The sequence below is a fragment of the Saccopteryx leptura genome, chromosome 2 (assembly GCF_036850995.1).
Source record: "Saccopteryx leptura isolate mSacLep1 chromosome 2, mSacLep1_pri_phased_curated, whole genome shotgun sequence".
Classification (NCBI taxonomy): domain Eukaryota; kingdom Metazoa; phylum Chordata; class Mammalia; order Chiroptera; family Emballonuridae; genus Saccopteryx; species Saccopteryx leptura.
Genome location: NC_089504.1, coordinates 272,952,567 through 272,971,171, shown reverse-complemented (window position 1 = coordinate 272,971,171; position 18,605 = coordinate 272,952,567). Strand labels below are relative to the sequence as shown.

Sequence of the window (18,605 nt, the reverse complement as noted above, 5' to 3'; positions counted from 1 at the left end):
TTTTAAAGGAAGTTGCGTGGAGAAAATATCTTTGGCACTGCATATATTTTACTTGAATCTAATGGATACTGATGGTAAACACACACAGAGCTTTCCTAAAATATAGACAATTTAAATACTTTCTGAGTACAATGGTATTTTATTTGATCCTTCAATAACAGTTCTTGCGTATAAGCCTGATTTTAGCACAGTGCCTGATTCAATAAATATTGACTGAACAAATAAAAATGGTACAGAATGAATGTCAATTAAGCATAAACCCAGACAGAGGAAGAGATTACATAAAGGCAGTGAAAGTTTCTGCTCTAGATTTACAGTCTAACCTCATTTACATACGTGCAAAATATCTTCTTTGTATTACTGCCCAATATAAGCAATTTTGCACTAGAAGTTACCATTTTCTTCACAGGGAAGAAGCACTAACTCTCCATTCCTCAGTAGTGTTTATGCCATTGATTGTGTCCTCAGAGTACCAAATAAAGCTCAGAGTGGGGTACATGGCCGAGTGGGTCAAGTACCTCGGATAAAAATTAAGGGGCCAATTGTTGCTGTGTTCAGGCTTGCCTGTGACTGTTCATAATGCTCAGAGATTTGCGAAGTTTAAAAATCGGCATGTGGCATGCTTTTCAGGACCTTTGTCAAACGTTTGTCTGATCCCTACTTTTGTGTGGCCTTAAATGCGTGTTTATAATGTGTAGTAGACAAATGCCAACTCCTAGTTTGAAAGGGAGAACCAGACTCAGGGTGGTGGTAAGCTGTATCAGGAGTCAGGCTAAGGGGTGAAGTGTGCGAGCACCTGTGTGTGCGCGTGCGCGTGCGTGTGACAGAGAGGAGGAGAAAGAGGAGAGGGAGGCAGAGAGAGAGGGAGAGAGAAGCTGTTGTCCTCAGGATCCCTCTCTTCGTGTTCCTGTTTGCCAACTAGCTGTCTCTCCACCCCATAGCAGAGATCTGAGGCGCGTGTTTGGCCAATTCAGGCAAAGCAAGACAAAAAACATCTTCAGATTACACAATCTCAGAGACTTCCCGGGTGGGAGGGAATCCGTGAGCCCAGTCTTCCACCGAGGAGACCTGTCCATGGTCCTGACCACACATACTTCCCCCACTTCCCTCCCGACTTCGGATGCTGCACGCGCCGGAGCAGCGGGCCCCTCCGCAGTGGTCCAGGCCCAGGGAAGCCCCGGGACAAGCGGGGTCGCGCCGCCTGCACATGCTCAGTGTGTCTCGGGTCGGTCTCAGGTGCGGATGCCGGGGCACCTGTTTTGAATCACGGCGCGAGGCGCTGTGGGGGCGGCGGGGTGGGGGCGGGGCCGCGTCACGTGCCGGCGGCGGCCCGGGAAGGTTCCATTCCCTCCGCAGCCCGCGCCGGCGGCACTCCTCCGCCCCGCCCAAGCCGCCCCTCCCTCAGCCCCGCTGCGAGCCGCGCAGCCCGGCGATTGCGGGCCGGTCCCGCCCCTCCCGCCGGCGGCCTCGGGGCGTCCTCCGCGCTCACGCCCGCCCGCGCCCCCGCCCCCGCCGTCTAGTTGGTGCGGTCCGTGGCCAGCACATCATGGCGATTGAAGGTAAGTGGAGGCCGGTCGCGGGAAGGGAGGAGGGGGAACACTCCTGGGGCGGGGGCCCGGGGCGCCCCGAGGCCGCGTCGCGGGTGGGGCAGCCTCCTGAGGGCGGGGGGCGGGCTGAGGAGCGCAGGGGTCCCGACCGCGTCCCGGGAGGCGGGTGGGCGGAGCGGCGCCGCAGGTCCGCCACTCGCTCGCCCGCTCGCTCGGCCTTCGCGCATCCGTCGGCCTCGGCCGGGAGCTGGGAGGAGCCGGCCCGCTGACAGGTACGGTGCCCGGCCGCCGCTTCCTCCTGGCGGCGCCAAGAGGGGCTCCGGTGCGGCGTGGCGGACCCCGCGGGACGGGCTGGGGAGCTCCGGCCGGCCGGTGGACCCCTTTCCATCGACCTCGCTCCAGCAAACCGTCGTCCCGCAGTGGCCTTCCTCCCGAACTGGGAGTTCAGCTTCGCTGTCCCGGACCGAGCCCTCCTCAGTGCGTGCTGGAGCCGGCGCGGGGCTGCGGGCGCTTCGGCCGGTCCCCTTCCGTTCTGTGGGAGGGGACCAGGAAATTTGTAGTGAGGTTAATTTCCTCTTCAGGTGTTCTTTTCTTTCTTTTTCTTCCTTTCTTCTTTTGTTTTTATTTTATTTTATTTTTTAGTAATAAAACTGCTCTTTTTCTCTCCGAAAGAGGTAAATACATCTTTACAACAAGTACACACTCTTAGAATCCTGTGTATATTTCAATCCACTGTTACAGTGCCGATAGCACTCATATTTTCAAAAAAGGAGTTTAATAAATTAAGTTTCTGGATAAGGTAGTCAGCACTAAAGTGTATTTTTCTCTTGTTTCAAAAACGTAACTGGAATGAAGTGTCTACATTTTGCTTTGTTTTCAAGGAGGATGTTGTGAAAATTAGTATCACACACCTAGGATACTTATGTGGAAGAGTGCAGCATCTCCCTGCTCCTATCTCTTATATGAACTCAAACAAAGTAGTTTGTAAAATTTCCCCGTGTGTGTGTATTCATCTGTACAGATGTGCAAGGTACCTATAGCTTGTTATTAGTCTAAACTGTATGTGATCCTTAAGTAAAACTTTTCAAGACGCCGTGTTTGTGGCCAGTCACACTAGTAGTATACATCTTGGGGGCTCCTTTTTGTCCCATCCTGTGGACTCCAAAATTGCTTTAACTGTGTGTTTACATTTATCTTATTTACTTAAGAGGTTGATTGGACATTCATACAATTTTAAATATCTACTTTAGCTGAAATGATGCACAGGGAATAAAATCTACCTGTAATCCTTGATATTCTTGTTATCTAGATCAGTAATTTCAACCTTTTTTGTCACTGTACTTTTTACTAGAGCTTAAAAATCAAGAAGCCAAATTCCCTGATTTACATTTTGTATTTTGTTTCCCCAACCAATTTGTGGTAGAATTTCTTCTGATGCGACAAAGGTAAAAAAGAATTATGTAGAGAGTATGGAAGAATTCGCTAAATAGTATCTAGATCTGATCCTATAACTTGTAATTTCTTAAAATATTTTGCAGTTTTCTCTCTTTTTCTGAGTTCTTCTTCCCCTCCTGGGTAGTTAAATGTGATTGATTCCTTTTTCATATCAACTGATGGCATTTTGCTCTACCTACTACTGTTGTATGTTTAAACAAAAAGGTTGTTAAATTCAAATATTCTAGAGATTCTTCTGTGTTTGAGATACTCTTGTAAATAATTTTATACTTAAGCATTTGTGTAAGGTTTCATAATATAAAGGTTAGGAATTATGTCTTTTCTAGTTAATATTAGCATTTTAAATAAATACATCAGGTTAGATTAGTCTAAATGCTGTTTTTCAGGTACTGAAGCAGATTTTTTAACACTGTATTATGAAGCAAATGAGCTCTGAATGAGAACTTTGTACCGGGGACAACTTAGAATTTTAGGCATCTCATCCAACATTCTTCCCATTGAAGTGGTTCTTAAAACATCCAATCACTCCTGACCTGGGGTGGCACAGTGGATAAAGCATAGACCTAGAATGCTGAGGTCACCAGTTTGAATCATTGGGCTTGCCCGGTCAAGGCACATACTTCCCACTTCTCCCCTCTCTTTCTCACGCTTCCTATCTTTCTCTCTCTATCCCACCTCCCTCCAAAAATTAATAAATAAAATCTAAAAAAATAAAACAAAAAACATTTAATACACGTCATTCAGCTAATTCAGTAGATTTATTGACACATAAATGTTCTAAGCTAGACACTATGGGGCTGTAAAGATGAGTAAAACCACATTCCTGTCCTCAAAGAGCACATGTTCTGGTGAGGGAGACAGGTAGTTGTAACCATGCAATTGTATAGAGTGTAAACACCAAGAGATGGATTGTCCTCCTTTTGTATAAAAACATTCAAAGATGTTGAGTTCATTGAATTCATATGACTGAACATTGAACAATATATGTCAGTGTGGAATTGTAATTCTTGTAGTTTGTAAAGTGTTTTTGTTTGACCAAAAATGTACCATTCAGTAATGCAGAGGCAGATTAAGGTTGGTTGAGGCCCTGGGCACAGAAGAAAATATTGGGCCCCTTAAAAAAATGAGAAAGACAGGGAAAATAAAAATACATGCTAACCATATTTTTAAATAAATAAAAAATATTGTGTACTATTAATGTTAAAATTGCACATATGAAACCAAACATGGTGTCATTAGAGAAAAGTGTCAAGTTGTGGTTTTGTGGGGCCCTTCAGAAGACAGGACCCAGGGCACACGCCTGGTGTGCTCACCATTAAATCCGCCTCAGCTGTAACGCCTGTCTATGTACTCATTCTAGTTCTGCTTTCTGGAGAAATAAATTACAAGTCCACTGTTGTCTTGTGCATGACATCCTTTCTCTCATTTGAAGACAACTCTTCAGCATTTTCTTTTCTAGGCAAAACATCGCATTCTTCAGGATGGTCTGTAGTTGTATGTTTTAAAGTTTGGAATATGATATTCTATTCCAGATGTATTGTTGAATAGCATATTAAAATTAATCTCACTCCCTGACTTGTGGATCATACTGTTGTTATTAGTATAAGGTGAGGATGAACTGCAACCAACCAGAACCACAGGAATCTCTTTCACCTGGATACAGTACTGTCAAGTCATGTGTCTTCAGTCTCTTCCCTAGCTGACTAGTGTTTTGAATTGAAAAACAGATCGTTTACATCTGGTAGGCATACTCTTTTAGCTCTGGTCCAACATTTTAGCCATGAGTTTAGACATTTAAGTCCTAAGGGTTACTTTTATTTTTTCCTCTGTGTAAAATTCTTACTTTATAATACTAAGTAATCATTTTCTTTTATCAGTCAGACAGATCACTGCTAATCAGTACTTCAGACAAATATAGATGGTATTACCACACTGAGCTAATATAATTTCATTCAGAGGTGAAGAAGGTAGTCTTATAAAATTTAAAAAAATTTAAAAAGCATTTTGAAATTGTTGGAGTGTTGTCCCAGAGCTCAAGTTTGTTGGTTCAGTCCCCAGTCAGGGCCCATACAGGAACAGTTTTGTTGATGTTCCTGTCTGTTTCTTTCTTCCTTACTCTCTCTCTAAAAAAAAAAAAAAGAAAAGGCATATTTAGTTACTAAGAGTAGTTTACCGATCCTTATTGTTATCCTAAAGATCTGGTGATACCAGGATGGGAATCATGGGTTTAGCCTTGCCCAGTAGATTTCAACCTTTTTTATTTCATGACACACATAAACTAATCACTAAAATTCTGTAGCACACCAAAAAATACCATATCTGACAAGAAAATTAGATATAATTTTGATTGACTTACCAAAAAAATCTTGATAATTACTTATCCTTTTTGCTCTTTGCTCTTAAGTGGCTTTTTCAAAAATCAGGTGCCTGTACTTGCATATAAGTATTTCTTGTACTGAGAATTAACCAATCAGGTGCAATTTTATTATATGACGTGACCAATAAGATGCCATTCTATTATATGACCTATATATTTATGGTTCAAGACAGGGCATTCACACTGGACAGTTATTGTTGTATTAGCTGTTGTCATTTTTTTATTTGTCAATCTAAGGGAAAAGAGGTTCAGTGCCCTTGACTGAATAGTCAGGTATTGCACGTTCTAAAAATTCTTTGCCACACCAGTTGAAAATCATTGGCCTACTCTATCAAGACCTGTAATTGTTATCCAAGTTATTAACTCTTCTAGTATTGCCTTCTGTCAGTCTGACAGTGTTGACTATTTTGTTTTTCGAAATTTTCCTTTCTTGATGAATTACTTCTCAGTCTCTTCTCTTCATCATTGTAACCTAATGTTCTTTGTGTTTCCATTCCTAACCATATTCTCATTCTCTGTACACACTGCTGTAATTGTACACACTGAGTAATTTTGTAATCACTTGTTTATAAATTTGTATTCTCATTCTGATTGTAAATTCCTAGAGGATAATGTCTTATTTGTTTTTGTACTCCTATAGTATGTACTCAACATATGGTTTTTTAATTGTTATAATGGAATGTTATACATTATCTACATTGATTGCATCCATTGCCCAGATGTATTTGACCAAAAATCTGTCATTCAGTAACTTCTATTTACTCATCCTAGTCTACTTTTTGAATAAACAAAAAATTCATAGCTAATAAATTAAAAATGCAGAGAAATTTTCTAGTTTATACTTCCAGATATTAGTTAGATATTTTGTATGTCCCATAGTAATCCATACTGTTTAGCTTGCAACATTCAGAATGTCCCAAACTAAAGCTGTCTTCTCAGGCACCAAATCTAGCCTCCATACTCCCCACTCCATGCAAATTTACCATCTGACTAGCATTTTAAATAACCGGGCATCTGAGTTAGAAATCTGAGAAAATCAATCCAGATTGATTATAATTATGGTATAATTCCCCCCCACACACATCTTGTTCTGCTAATTCTATATCTTAAATTAATTTATGATGCTTAGTCCTTATACTTGAGTTTACTCCCTATCTCTCATTAAGAGACTTGTATTAGTTTCCTAATTAGGCTTCTAAGTGCCAGTCTTGAAGGTCCTTCTAATCCATTTTCTAAACTTTGTAAAACACAAACCCACATTATTTAAAACTTCAAGATAAAGCTGGTCTTTAAAGATCTGGCCTATGCCCTCCTTTCATCCAGCTCACATTCTATTTATTTATTTATGTATTTATTTTAGAGAGAGGAGAGAGAGAGAGAGGAAGGGAATAGGGGGGGCGGAGAATGAGAAGCATCAAGTCATAGTTGCTTCTCACATGATCCTTGACCAGGCAAGCCCAGGGTTTCGAAGCGGTGACCTCAGCATTCCAGGTCAACGCTTTATCCACTGTGCCACCACAGGTCAGGATGCCCACATTCTTCTGTCTCTTCCATAAGAATATCAGAAGACTCCTTGCAGCAATGTTTTGTGAAGTAAAAATATTCATCTTTATTGTTAACTTGCTATATTTTATTTTTTAATTGATTTTTAGAGAGAAGGGAGCGAGAGAGGAAAAAAAGAAACATTGATTTATTGTTACACTTATTAATGTATTCCTTGGTTGAGTCTTGAATATGCCCTGCTGGGGATTTAACCTGTGCCCTTGGCATATTAGGATGATGTCCTAACCAGCAGGGCTACCCAGCCAGGGAGTTAACATGGTGTGTTTTAACTTGAACCACTTATCCTCTATGAGTAGCATTTTTTAAAATGATAAAAGAAGAGTAAATTATAATGTGTGTGTGTGTATGTATGCACCTTTTATTCATAATGCCACCTTATAATTAACCATGTTTTTATTAAAACAATTTTTATTGAATTTATTGAGGTGACATTGGTTCACAAAACCATACAGATTTCAAGTGTACAACTCAGTAAAACATCATCTGCACACTGCATTGTGTGCCCATCGCCCCCAGCAAAGTCTCTTTTCATCCCCATTTTCCCCACCTTTGCCCACCTCACCTACCCCCAACCCACTTTCCCTCTGGCTATCACCACACTGTTGTCTGTATCTGTGTGTGTGTGTGTGTGTGTGTGTGTGTGTGTATAAAATGATTATATATAAAATATTTTTTCCTTAACCCCTTCACCTTTTATCCAGTCCCCCAACCCACCTCCCCTCTGACAGCTGTCAGTCTGTTCCATGTATCCATGCCTGTTTCCATTTTGATCATCAGTTTATTTTGTTCATTAGATTCCACATATAAATAAGATCATACAGTATTTGTCTTTTTCTGACTGGTTTATTTCACTTCACATATATTTTTTAAATCATCAGTACAGTTCTGAGATGCCTTTGAAGATCTGTTGTGACTCTTAAGATTTCCAACGCAAAATTTAGACTTCCAAAAGCCATTTAAAATATTGAATAAAAAAAAGCAAACATATTATATAAATATTATTAGTCTTGAGGGAAAATATCACACTCCTGTTTTGCTTTCCATCTTATTATTTAAAGATATTTTTACATTGTAATAATGGATATTGTAATTAGTCATACCTATCCACAGTTTATGGCAGAGTGAGGCAATTTTTGAACAGTTTTATTTTGAGAGGATTAACAGTTCAGTTTAGTCAATGATGTTTTTACAGCGGATACTTTGACTTTTGGCAGGAAAAAACTTTCTGATGTTTCATAGACATTTAAGACATGTTTGGATATTAGGTAGGTATGTTCAGAGACTTCTGCAAGTACTTTTTAGTAATTTATAATTTACTTAAGGTTCCTTTTATAATTCACTAAACAAAATTAGTGAGAAGTAGGGAATACTAGAGAAATAGTTGTGTTTCATATTTTGTTGTTTTAGGTAGTATTAGAGTGCAACATCGAATGCCAATATGGAAAGCAGAGAGAGAACCACACATTGACTGACTTACATAATCTGTTGAAGTAATACTGTTTGCATACTTCTTTCTTTAATTGAATACAGTGTTTGTATGTACATATGTTTAGTAGTCAGTAGACTGTCTTCATGGATTTGACTTCCATTTAGCTGCCTTCATTATTTCTGCTGCAAATCCTAGCCAATTAATACCTAACATGGAAATGCTTATATAGGATTGAACAAACTACTATGATTATATGCATAGTTGTATGTGGTAAAATATTTATATGCATATTTTGTATATGTAGTAAAATCTTAATTGAAACATGACAAATAGGAACCATTGATTTACTTTTTAAAATTTTTATTTTTTATTTTTTGTATTTTTCTGAAGTGAGAAGCCGTGAGGCAGAGAGACAGACTCCACATGCGCCTGACTGGAATCCATTCAGCATGCCCACTAGGGGCAATGCTTTGCCCATCTAGGGTGTTGCTCCAATGCAACTGGAGCCATTCTAGCACCTGAGGCGGAGGCCATGGAGCCATCCTCAGCACCCGAGCCAGCTTTGCTCCAGTGGAGCCTTGGCTGCAGGAGGGGAAGAGAGAGATATAGAGAAAGGAGAGGGGGAGGGGTGGAGAAGCAGATGGGCGCTTCTTTGTGCCCTGGCTGGGAATCGAACCCAGGATTTCTACATGCCGGTCCAATGCTCTACCACTGAGCCAACTGGCCAGGGAAATTTACTTTTTTTAGAAACAAAATGCTATGGCAACACAGAAAGCTGTTATTAGGAATTTATTTAAAAACAAACTTCTGGGATCTATATGTATATTCAAAAAAGTTTCTTTTTTTTTTTTATAGAGTGAGAGCAGGGGCAGCAGAGAGACAGGTTCCTGCATACTCCCTGACTGGGATCCACCTGGCAAACCCCCTGTTGGGTGATGCTCTGTTCATCTGGGTGTTGCTCTGTTGTTCAGCAACTGAGCTAATTTTGACACCTGAGGCAAGGCCATGGAGCCATCCTCAGCACCCAGGGCCAACTCACTCAAGCCAATCAAGCCATGGCTGCTGGAGGGGGCGGGGAGGGGTTGTAAAAGCAGATGGTCACTTCTCCTGTGTGCCCTGGCTGAGAATGGAACCCAGAACATCTTCGTGCTGGGCGGATGCTCTTCCACTGAGCTAACTGGCCAGGGCCCAAAACAGTTTTTTATTTTATTTTCACATTTTGAGAGCTGTATTAGAATTGCTGTTTACAGTAATATTTTGAGTCATCAAGAGATAGAGGATTTTAATGAAATATTAAATTATCTTCAGTATTCTGAACTTACTAATGCAATAATGCATATTAGTAGTTTTAAAAAATGATCTGGTGCAGTAGTCAAAACAAAAAGGTGTTCTCAGTTAACTAGAAAATTAGATATAACATTATCCTTTTTGTGAGCACATACGTATTCAGGGCTTTATGTTACTATCTTAATGGGCTCTGACACTCAAAAGCATAATTAAAATACTGAATTAAAAGTGGCTCAAAAGTGGCAAAAGATTACATTTGTGGACAGTAAATTTACTTGTAAATGATAAAACTTACACCTAAAAAAAATTATTTAATTCGTAGGCACATATATGGATCAAAAGAGATACTGTGTATCAAAATGGATATTTAGTATGAGTTGCAAATTATAAACTGCTCTGAGATGTTTTGAAAAGAGATATAGCTGGTTCCTCTCTGTGATGCTGAAGTGTGTGTCTTAAGAGTTTAGGCTGTTATTGGATAGGAATATAACATAAAGTGAGTTCATAAAAGTAAATATAGGCCTGACCAGGCGGTGGCGCAGTGGATAGAGTGTCGGACTGGGACGCATAGGACCCAGGTTCGAGACCCCAAGGTCACCAGCTTGAGCGCGGGCTCATCTGGTTTGAGCAAAGCTCATCAGCTTGGACCCAAGGTCGCTCTGGCTTGAGCAAGGGGTTACTCGGTCTGTTGAAGGCCCACGGTCAAGGCACATATGAGAAAGCAATCAAGGAACAACTAAGGTGTCGCAATGAAAAACTGATGATTGATGCTTCTCATCTCTCTGTTCCTGTCTGTCTCTATTTCTCTCTCTGACTCTCTCTCTGTCTCTGTAAAATAAATAAATAAATAAAAATAAATAAATAAAAGTGCCTGACCTGACCAGGTGATGGCGCAGTGGATAGAGCGTCGGACTGGGATGCAGAGGACCCGAGTTCGAGACCCCGAGGTCATCAGCTTGAGTGTTGGCTCATCTGGTTTGAGCAAGAGCCCACCAGCTTGAACCCAATGTCACTGGCTTCAGCAAGGGATTGCTCGGTCTGCTGAAGGCCCACGGTCAAGGCAATCAATGAACAATGAACTTTAAATATTCCCTATTAATACTGTCAATTCACCCCATCAATTTAACCCATTTCTATCAGTCAATAATCACTAGACTCTTTCTAGTTTTGTCCCTAATTGAGTCCTTCAAAGAATAACACCAATTTTAGTCCCTAATGGAAAGCACGGTATTGTAGAAAAACCGTGGTTTCTTCCATTTTAAAGTCTGCACCACCTAGTATTTTCTTTGTAAACCTTGTGCTTGTTAATCTTCCAAGAAAAAGATTAAAATAAATTCATTTGTAAAGTCATAATAATAACCACCCCAAGATAGGAAGTAGTTTTTTATCCTGTATACCAATTCTGTAGCAGCAACTGTAGAGTGGGGGTAGAAGGCAATGTTGAGAGAGCAATCAATGAACAACTAAGGTGTCGCAACGCGCAATGAAAAACTAATGATTGATGCTTCTCATCTCTCTCCGTTCTTGTCTGTCTGTCCCTGTCTATCCCTCTCTCTGACTCGCTCTCTGTCTCTGTAAAAAGTAAATAAATAAAATTTTAAAAAAAACTAAAAAAAAAGTAAATATAATAATTCAGACTTTTAAATCTACAGTAATTGTTTAGTACCAAAAAAGTAAAGGAATTCTAATTTGGAAGGATAATTCTCAGAGATTTAGAAATCTGAAAATTTTTTTTAAAGAAAAATTCTAAAAAGAGGACAAATTAAGAAGTATTAGAAGATGAACATTTACTTAGGAATATTTACTCGGGAGGGTGTTTGAAATGAAATAATTGATGCTGTGGAAGGGAAGAAAACATTGAGTGTTCTCTGTTTCTAGGGCAAATCTAAATTTTTTCTGAATTTTGTATTCTACCTGTGAGGAATGTAAAGGGAATGAACATTTTAGGGTGCTCACCATGGACCAGGCATCATCTATCCGTCATCTCAATTGTGAATAGCAGATGCATGGAACTGTTTCTCCCTCTCTTGACTGTAGCAGATATGTTTTGTTAAAGTCTCTCTGTTTTTTTCCTACCAATTGTAGACTTGGTTTCAGAATCATTCTCAACATTGCCTTCTACCCCCACTCTACAGTTGCTGCTACAGAATTGGTATACAGGATAAAAAACTACTTCCTATCTTGGGGTGGTTATTATTATGACTTTACAAATGAATTTATTTTAATCTTTTTCTTGGAAGATTAACAAGCACAAGGTTTACAAAGAAAATACTAGGTGGTGCAGACTTTAAAATGGAAGAAACCACGGTTTTTCGACAATACCGTGCTTTCCATTAGGGACTAAAATTGGTGTTATTCTTTGAAGGACTCAATTAGGGACAAAACTAGAAAGAGTCTAGTGATTATTGACTGATAGAAATGGGTTAAATTGATGGGGTGAATTGACAGTATTAATAGGGAATATTTAAAGTTTCATGTTTGTTGTGTACAGCAGTGGTTTTCAGCCACTGGAATGATTATAGACTATAATCTTCATACACTGGTGTGCACTGTAAGTGTCTGCTTAAGAATTAGCTATAACAGCTTTTCAGTGTAATCTAGACATTAATTTAAAGGCTGTGACGATGTTAATGCATGCATTTTGCAGACAAAGAGAAGAGATTTTTTAAAAAGATCTTATTTATTGATTTTTAGAGAGAGAAAAACAGGGAGGAGCGGGAAGCATCAACTTGTAGTTGCTTTTCATATGTCCCTTGACCAGGTAAGCCCAGAGTTTTGAACTGGGAGACCTCAGCACTTCAGGTCGATGATGAGATGGAATTGAAGATATTTCTAAAGTGGTCTTGCAGTGTTTGAGAAGAAATTATTAGAACCCGTAAATTATAGTGATTTAGGCTAATGGTCAAAATAAACATGGTAGAAAAAAATAGTTTTAAAAAGGACTCCTAGATCTAGTTCAAAAGAAATCAATCTTTGGGTTTCATTCTATTTTTGTATCTCTGAGTGTATTTTGATGGGGATCCAACATCACTACCTATATTTTTTTCTGTAGACATGTGGAAAAGTACATACTTTATAATAAGTCTGTCCCTTAAAAAATTCCTAGTTTCCAGGCATACTCTCAGATATGTGTGTATTCAGATACAAACCCACACATGCACACATTCATGGGACACATGTGTGCACCACACACATCTATTTTCTCTTAGACCATGCCCTAATGCTATTGTAGAGGGTTCTGCCAGGTTATACTGTGCTGCTACCTTGCTTTGCCTGAGGGAAAAATTGGTGACTTTGGTTAAACCTGTCATTTTCTACCTGTTTCTTATTTCCATGTTGCTGAGATGGTTATTTCAAAAGCATTGCTACTATTAGCTCCAAGCATAGGTTTGAGAACTTTACTTTTATTTAAATTACTTTAAAGGGTTAGAAAACAGTTGCATTTTTTTATAAAGATGAAGAAAATCAATTTTTACTTCTTCATTCTGTTAAACCTAGTGTTCGAATTATTTTTTTCTAACAACTCATGACCCTGGGCAACTTTATTTAACATTTAGTGCCTTGGTTTGTTTATCTATAATGAGCTAGACAGCTTTATTTCTGAGTTTAAGAGTCTTATAATTGCAATGGCCAGTAGCGCAGTTGATAGAGTGTCAGCCTGGTGTATAGACATCAGGGTTGACTTCCCAGTCAGGGCAGACAGGAGAAGCTACCATCTGCTTCTCTCCGCCTCCCTCTCCCCCTCTATCCCTCTTCCCCGGCTGCAGCCAGTGGTTCAATTGGTTTCAGTGTGGCCCCAGACCCTGAGGATGGCTTATTGATCTGAGTGCATTAGCCTCAGGTTTAAAAATAGCTTGGTACTTGAACATTGGCCTCAGATCTGGGTGGGGGGTTGCCAGGTGGATCCCAGTCAGGGCACATATGGGAGTCTGTCTCACTATCTCCCCTTCTCTTACTTAAAAAAAGAGTCTTGTATTCTGTCATTCTAATATGGTCTCTAATTCTCTATTATTGGTATGTCTTTGAAGTAAATTTGATTTGTGAAAAACTATACAAGAGTTTATTTGGGGATGATATTTATTTTAGTGGAAGATTTATCTCTTTCTAAAGAGATTGACTAATTGGTTATTTTAAGTAATCATTCTCTCACATTGGTTATCCATTTCTTGATTTTTGGAGGTAAAAATAGAACTACTAAATGATCCAGCAACCTTACTCCTGGTTATAATGTATCCAAAGGTAATGAAAACAGTATATTGAAGAGATATATGCACTTCCATGTTCATTGCAGTCTTATTCAAAATATGGAAACAACCTAAGCATCTATCAGGAGATGAATGGATAAAGTTGATGTTGGTACATATCTTCACGCACATGCACACACACACACACACACACGAATAGTATTCAGGCATGGGAAAGAAGAATATTTGCAATAACATGGGTGGTCCTTGAGGGCATTATGATGAGTGAGAAAAGTCAGAGAGAGAAAGACAAATATTGTATGGATATCACTTACATGTGGAATCTAAAAAAGCCAAATTCATGAAAACAGAGAGTGGAATGGTGGTTACCAGGGGCTCAGTGGTGTGGAATTAAGGAGCTGTTTTCTAAGGATATAAACTTATAACCAGTAACATAAATATGTCCTGGAGTTTAATGCACAGTATAGTGATTATAGACAATAATATTGTATTGTAAACTTTAGAGATGCTAAGAGACTAGATCTTAATTGTTACCACCACACACACACAAAAAAGGTAATTCTGTGACACTATAGAGGTATTACCTAATGCTACGGTGGTATCCTATTGCAGTTATAAATGTATCAGATTAACAGGTTGTACATCTTTAATTTACACAATGTTATGTCTAATATATCTCAAAAATAATCATTCCTCTCTATATTAGATATACATATTCGATTATAAATATATCAAATCACTACAATGTGCACTTTAAATATCTTACAGTATTATATGGTGATTATGCCTCGATAAAGCTGAAATTTTAAAAAATCAATAATCATTCTTCTTGTGCATTATACTCTTAAAATCAGAGAGCCACTTTTTGGATTACCACTGTATCTAAGTCAGGGTATGACTTGGCGTTTTTATATATACAAATTGGACATTTTGGGGGGAAGCTTTCCAGACTTTTAGAGATTTTTTTTCAAAAGCCATAAAATTTATAGTCTTTTGACTCTTAAACACATACATTAAAACATAGACTTAATGTATAGAATACATCTTTTCCTCACACTCTTTCTGGTCTTAGGAAGAATTGAGTATAAAAGGAGTATTGATTTGAGTGTCTCATGCTATAATGAAGTTTAACTTTCTGAGGATATTTTATTTTATATTTTAAAAAGTAAGGGTTTTTTTTCCAAATTTTATTTATTGTCTTTTATCTTTATTTTTTAGAGAGAGAGAGAGAGAGGTACAGGGATAGACAGATAGGAAGGGAAAGAGATGAGAAGCATCAATTCTTCATCGCGGTACTGTAGTTGTTCACTGATTGCTTTCTCATATGTACCTTGAGCTGGGGGCTCCAGCCGAACCAGTGTCCCTTGTTCAAGCCAGCAACCTTGTGCTTCAAGCCAGTGACGTTTGGACTCAAGCCAGCGACCATGGTGTCATGTCTGTGACCCCATGCTCAAGCTGGCAACCCGGTGCTCAAGCCAGTGAGCCTGTGCTCAAGCCGGCGACCTCAAGGTTTCGAACCTGGGTCCTTCGTGTCCACCCAGGCTGATGCTCTGTCCACTGCACCACCATCTGGTCAGTCTTTCGGCTTTTATCTTGAATATTCCTTTCTATTTCAGTAATAATAGTGATTGCTGTTGAGTTCCATGTGTACAACAGTGAAATCTCACTTGTTGGTTAGGATTATCAGAACAAATATCAAGAATAGTAGAGCACAGTCTGACTTGCTTTTCCTAGCTTTTTAAAAAAAAGATTTTATTCATTGATTTTAGAGCAGCGGTTCTCAACCTGTGGGTCGCGACCCCAGCGGGGTCGCCTAAAGCCATCGGAAAATACATAATGCATATCAGGTATTTACATTCCGAATCATAACTGTAGCAAAATTACAGTTATGAAGTAGCCACCAAAATTATTTTTTGGTTTGGGGTCACCGCAACATGAGGAACTGTATTGCGGGGTCACAGCATTAGAAAGGTTGAGAACCACTGTTTTAGAGAGAGAGAGAGATGGGGGTAAGGGGTAGAGCATAAAGCATCAACTAGTTGCTTATCATATGTTTCTTGACTGGGCGAGCCTGGGGTTTGGAACCAAGCTCAGGCAGCGACCTCAGTTTTCCAGGTTTATGCTTTATCCACTGTGCCACCATAAGTCAGAGTTACTTTTCATAGTTATGTGATTTCTGTGCATACTTTAGCAGATTTGACAATTATCAATAGACTAAATTTAAAATGTATTATTTGAGATTTTTATTTATGCAATTCTTTTATTTGATAGGTACATTGACTACTTTTTTATTTATTTATTTTATCTTTTATTTTTCCAAAGTTGGAAACGGGGAGGCAATCAGACTCCTGCATGCGCCCGACTGGGATCCACCCAGCATGCCGACCAGGGGGCGATGCTCTGCCCATCTGTGGCGTTGCTCTGCTGCAACCAGAGCCATTCTAGCTCCTGAGGCAGAGGCCATGGAGCCATCCTCAGCGCCTGGGCCAACTTTTTGCTCCAATGGAGCCTCTGCTGCGGGAGGGGAGTGAGAGACAGAGAGGAAGGAGAGTGGGAGGGGTGGAGAAGCAGATGGGCGCTTCTCTTGTGTACCCTGGCTGGGAATCAAACCCGGGACTCCTGCACACCAGGCTGATGCTCTACCACTGAGCCAACCAGCCAGGGCCAACATTGACTACTTTTAAAAGTGGGATTTAGTGTTCGCTGGCATTCTACAGTATGGAGAAAAGTCTTAGGATAGAATAGTTTATATTGTTACTGCTTAAGCCTTGTAAAAACTATGTAGTTACATTTAAGATTAGGTGTGTATAATAAAACCTAACCAGTTTATATTAAACATGAGGGTAAGTCTAGTTTTAATTATAGGCTTTTAAAAGTGTAGCATTGTTACGTGGATTACGTAACTTAAACTAAGCTATAAGTGTTAACCTTCTAGAGAACAGGACTTAATGACTAAGAAATATCTCTAAGCTTGTGCAAATATCAGTAATGTCGTCAATATATATTATCGTTATGTTATTGTTAATTGCATGATTCTTTTAAATTTCTTAATGTTTGTTTCTTATAATTTGCTAAATTTTCTCCTTCTAGTCATTGACTAGTGTCTTCTCCATTTTAAAGATATGTGATGTATAGCTATAGTTCATTCTAGCCCTTCAGCAAGAGATCATTGGTTGCTCATTGGTGGTAATACAGTTAATAAGTTCTCACTATATTTACACTGAGGTTTGTTGAATAATAATTCTTTTATAGTCATAGCTAAAGTTAGGTGCATTTTCTTGCTCAGTCTGTGTTCCTGATAACCAGTCTGTAGTGTTGATGATAAAGAAACAATGGCATTGTTACAACCAAGGTAAAATGTAGATCTAACCTACTTTAGTGGTAGAAACACTCTTTTCTAGTTTCTTATCTTGCTTCCTGGATGACCTACTTATTTTTTAGTGGAAATTTATGGTTTTTATTTCTCATCTTACTGCTATAAGATATTTTTATTTCTTATAACTTAACTGTTCATTATGAGCTTTATAATGAGCTAAGTGATTAAATTATTTAATATTTTTGTTATGTGAAGTTTAAGCATAATTTACAACATAATTATAAGCTCATGAATATATAGGACACTACAAAATTTTATTCAGCTTAACATTAATTTAAAGTAGTGGCACTGTGTTTCAGAGTGCAGGAAATACTATTTCTATAGTAACTAATATTACTCTTTTTTTAAAATTTTATTTATTTATTTATTTTTTTGGTATTTTTCTGAAGCTGGAAACGGGGAGAGACAGTCACACTCCCGCATGCGCCCAATCGGGATCCACCCGGCATGCCCATCAGGGGCAACGCTCTGCCCACCAGGGGGCGATGCTCTGCCCCTCCGGGGCATCACTCTGTTGTGACCAGAGCCACTCCAGCGCCTGGGGCAGAGGCCAAGGAGCCATCCCCAGCGCCCGGGCCATCTTTGCTCCAATGGAGCCTCGCTGCGGGAGGGGAAGAGAGAGACAGAGAGGAAGGAGAGGGGGAGGAGTGGAGAAGCAGATGGGCGCTTCTCCTATGTGCCCTGGCCGGGAATCGAACCCGGGACTTCTGCGCGCCAGGCCGACGCTCTACCACTGAGCCAACTGGCCAGGGCCTAATATTACTCTTATGATAAAGTAATTTTAGATAATAATTATGACAGCATCATACTATTTCTTTATAAACTTACAGATTTAAAAGAGTGGGTAGCAGGAGAATGGGGGAAGGATCACGTTTCATTTTATGCAATATGAGTATATATGATAAAGTATAAATAGTGTCTTTACAGGGTTGACCCTTCCATAATAACTTACCTGTATATGGTAAGGATCAGATACAAGAGCGAGTCCTCCCTTGTAGAACTGCCTTCTAAATGACATGAAGAGGTGCTTAGATAATGGTGATATGTTGCTGTTCTTGGGAAGCTTGTAATTTAAAATAAATACTTGAATGAAGCTTCTTCATTCCAAGACTTGATGAGATCTTAGTTTATGGCTTCAGGAAAATTCTCAGTATCAGGTTATCATATTCAGGTAGTGAAGTTTAAAGAGAAGAGCTTGGCAAACTCTTTTCCTGAGTTAATTTGTAAAGCTAATTTAAAATGGTTCTTTGTATCAAAGTCAGGTGATTTTCTGTTTTTAACTTCTAACAAAAATCTTTTTTAACAGGTGGTGAAAGAACCTGTGGAGTACACGAACTTATCTGTATTAGGAAAGGTAAGCCAGCGT

The 18,605-nt window shown here is 39.4% G+C and overlaps 1 protein-coding gene across 2 annotated transcripts in view; it reads left to right on the top strand.

Moving 5' to 3' along the window:
- Positions 1-1,502: 1,502 nt before the first annotated feature.
- SYT14 (synaptotagmin 14) overlaps positions 1,503-18,605 on the top strand; it is a 188,821-nt gene continuing 171,718 nt past the window's right edge. Inside the window, exons 1-2 of one of the 2 annotated variants that reach the window (XM_066366061.1) lie at positions 1,503-1,559; positions 18,546-18,593. In XM_066366061.1, coding sequence (XP_066222158.1) covers positions 1,547-1,559; positions 18,546-18,593 — 61 coding nt within the window. In that variant the 5' untranslated portion in view covers positions 1,503-1,546. The remainder of the gene's footprint in view (positions 1,560-18,545; positions 18,594-18,605) is intronic. The other variant, XM_066366062.1, reaches the window with a different exon arrangement.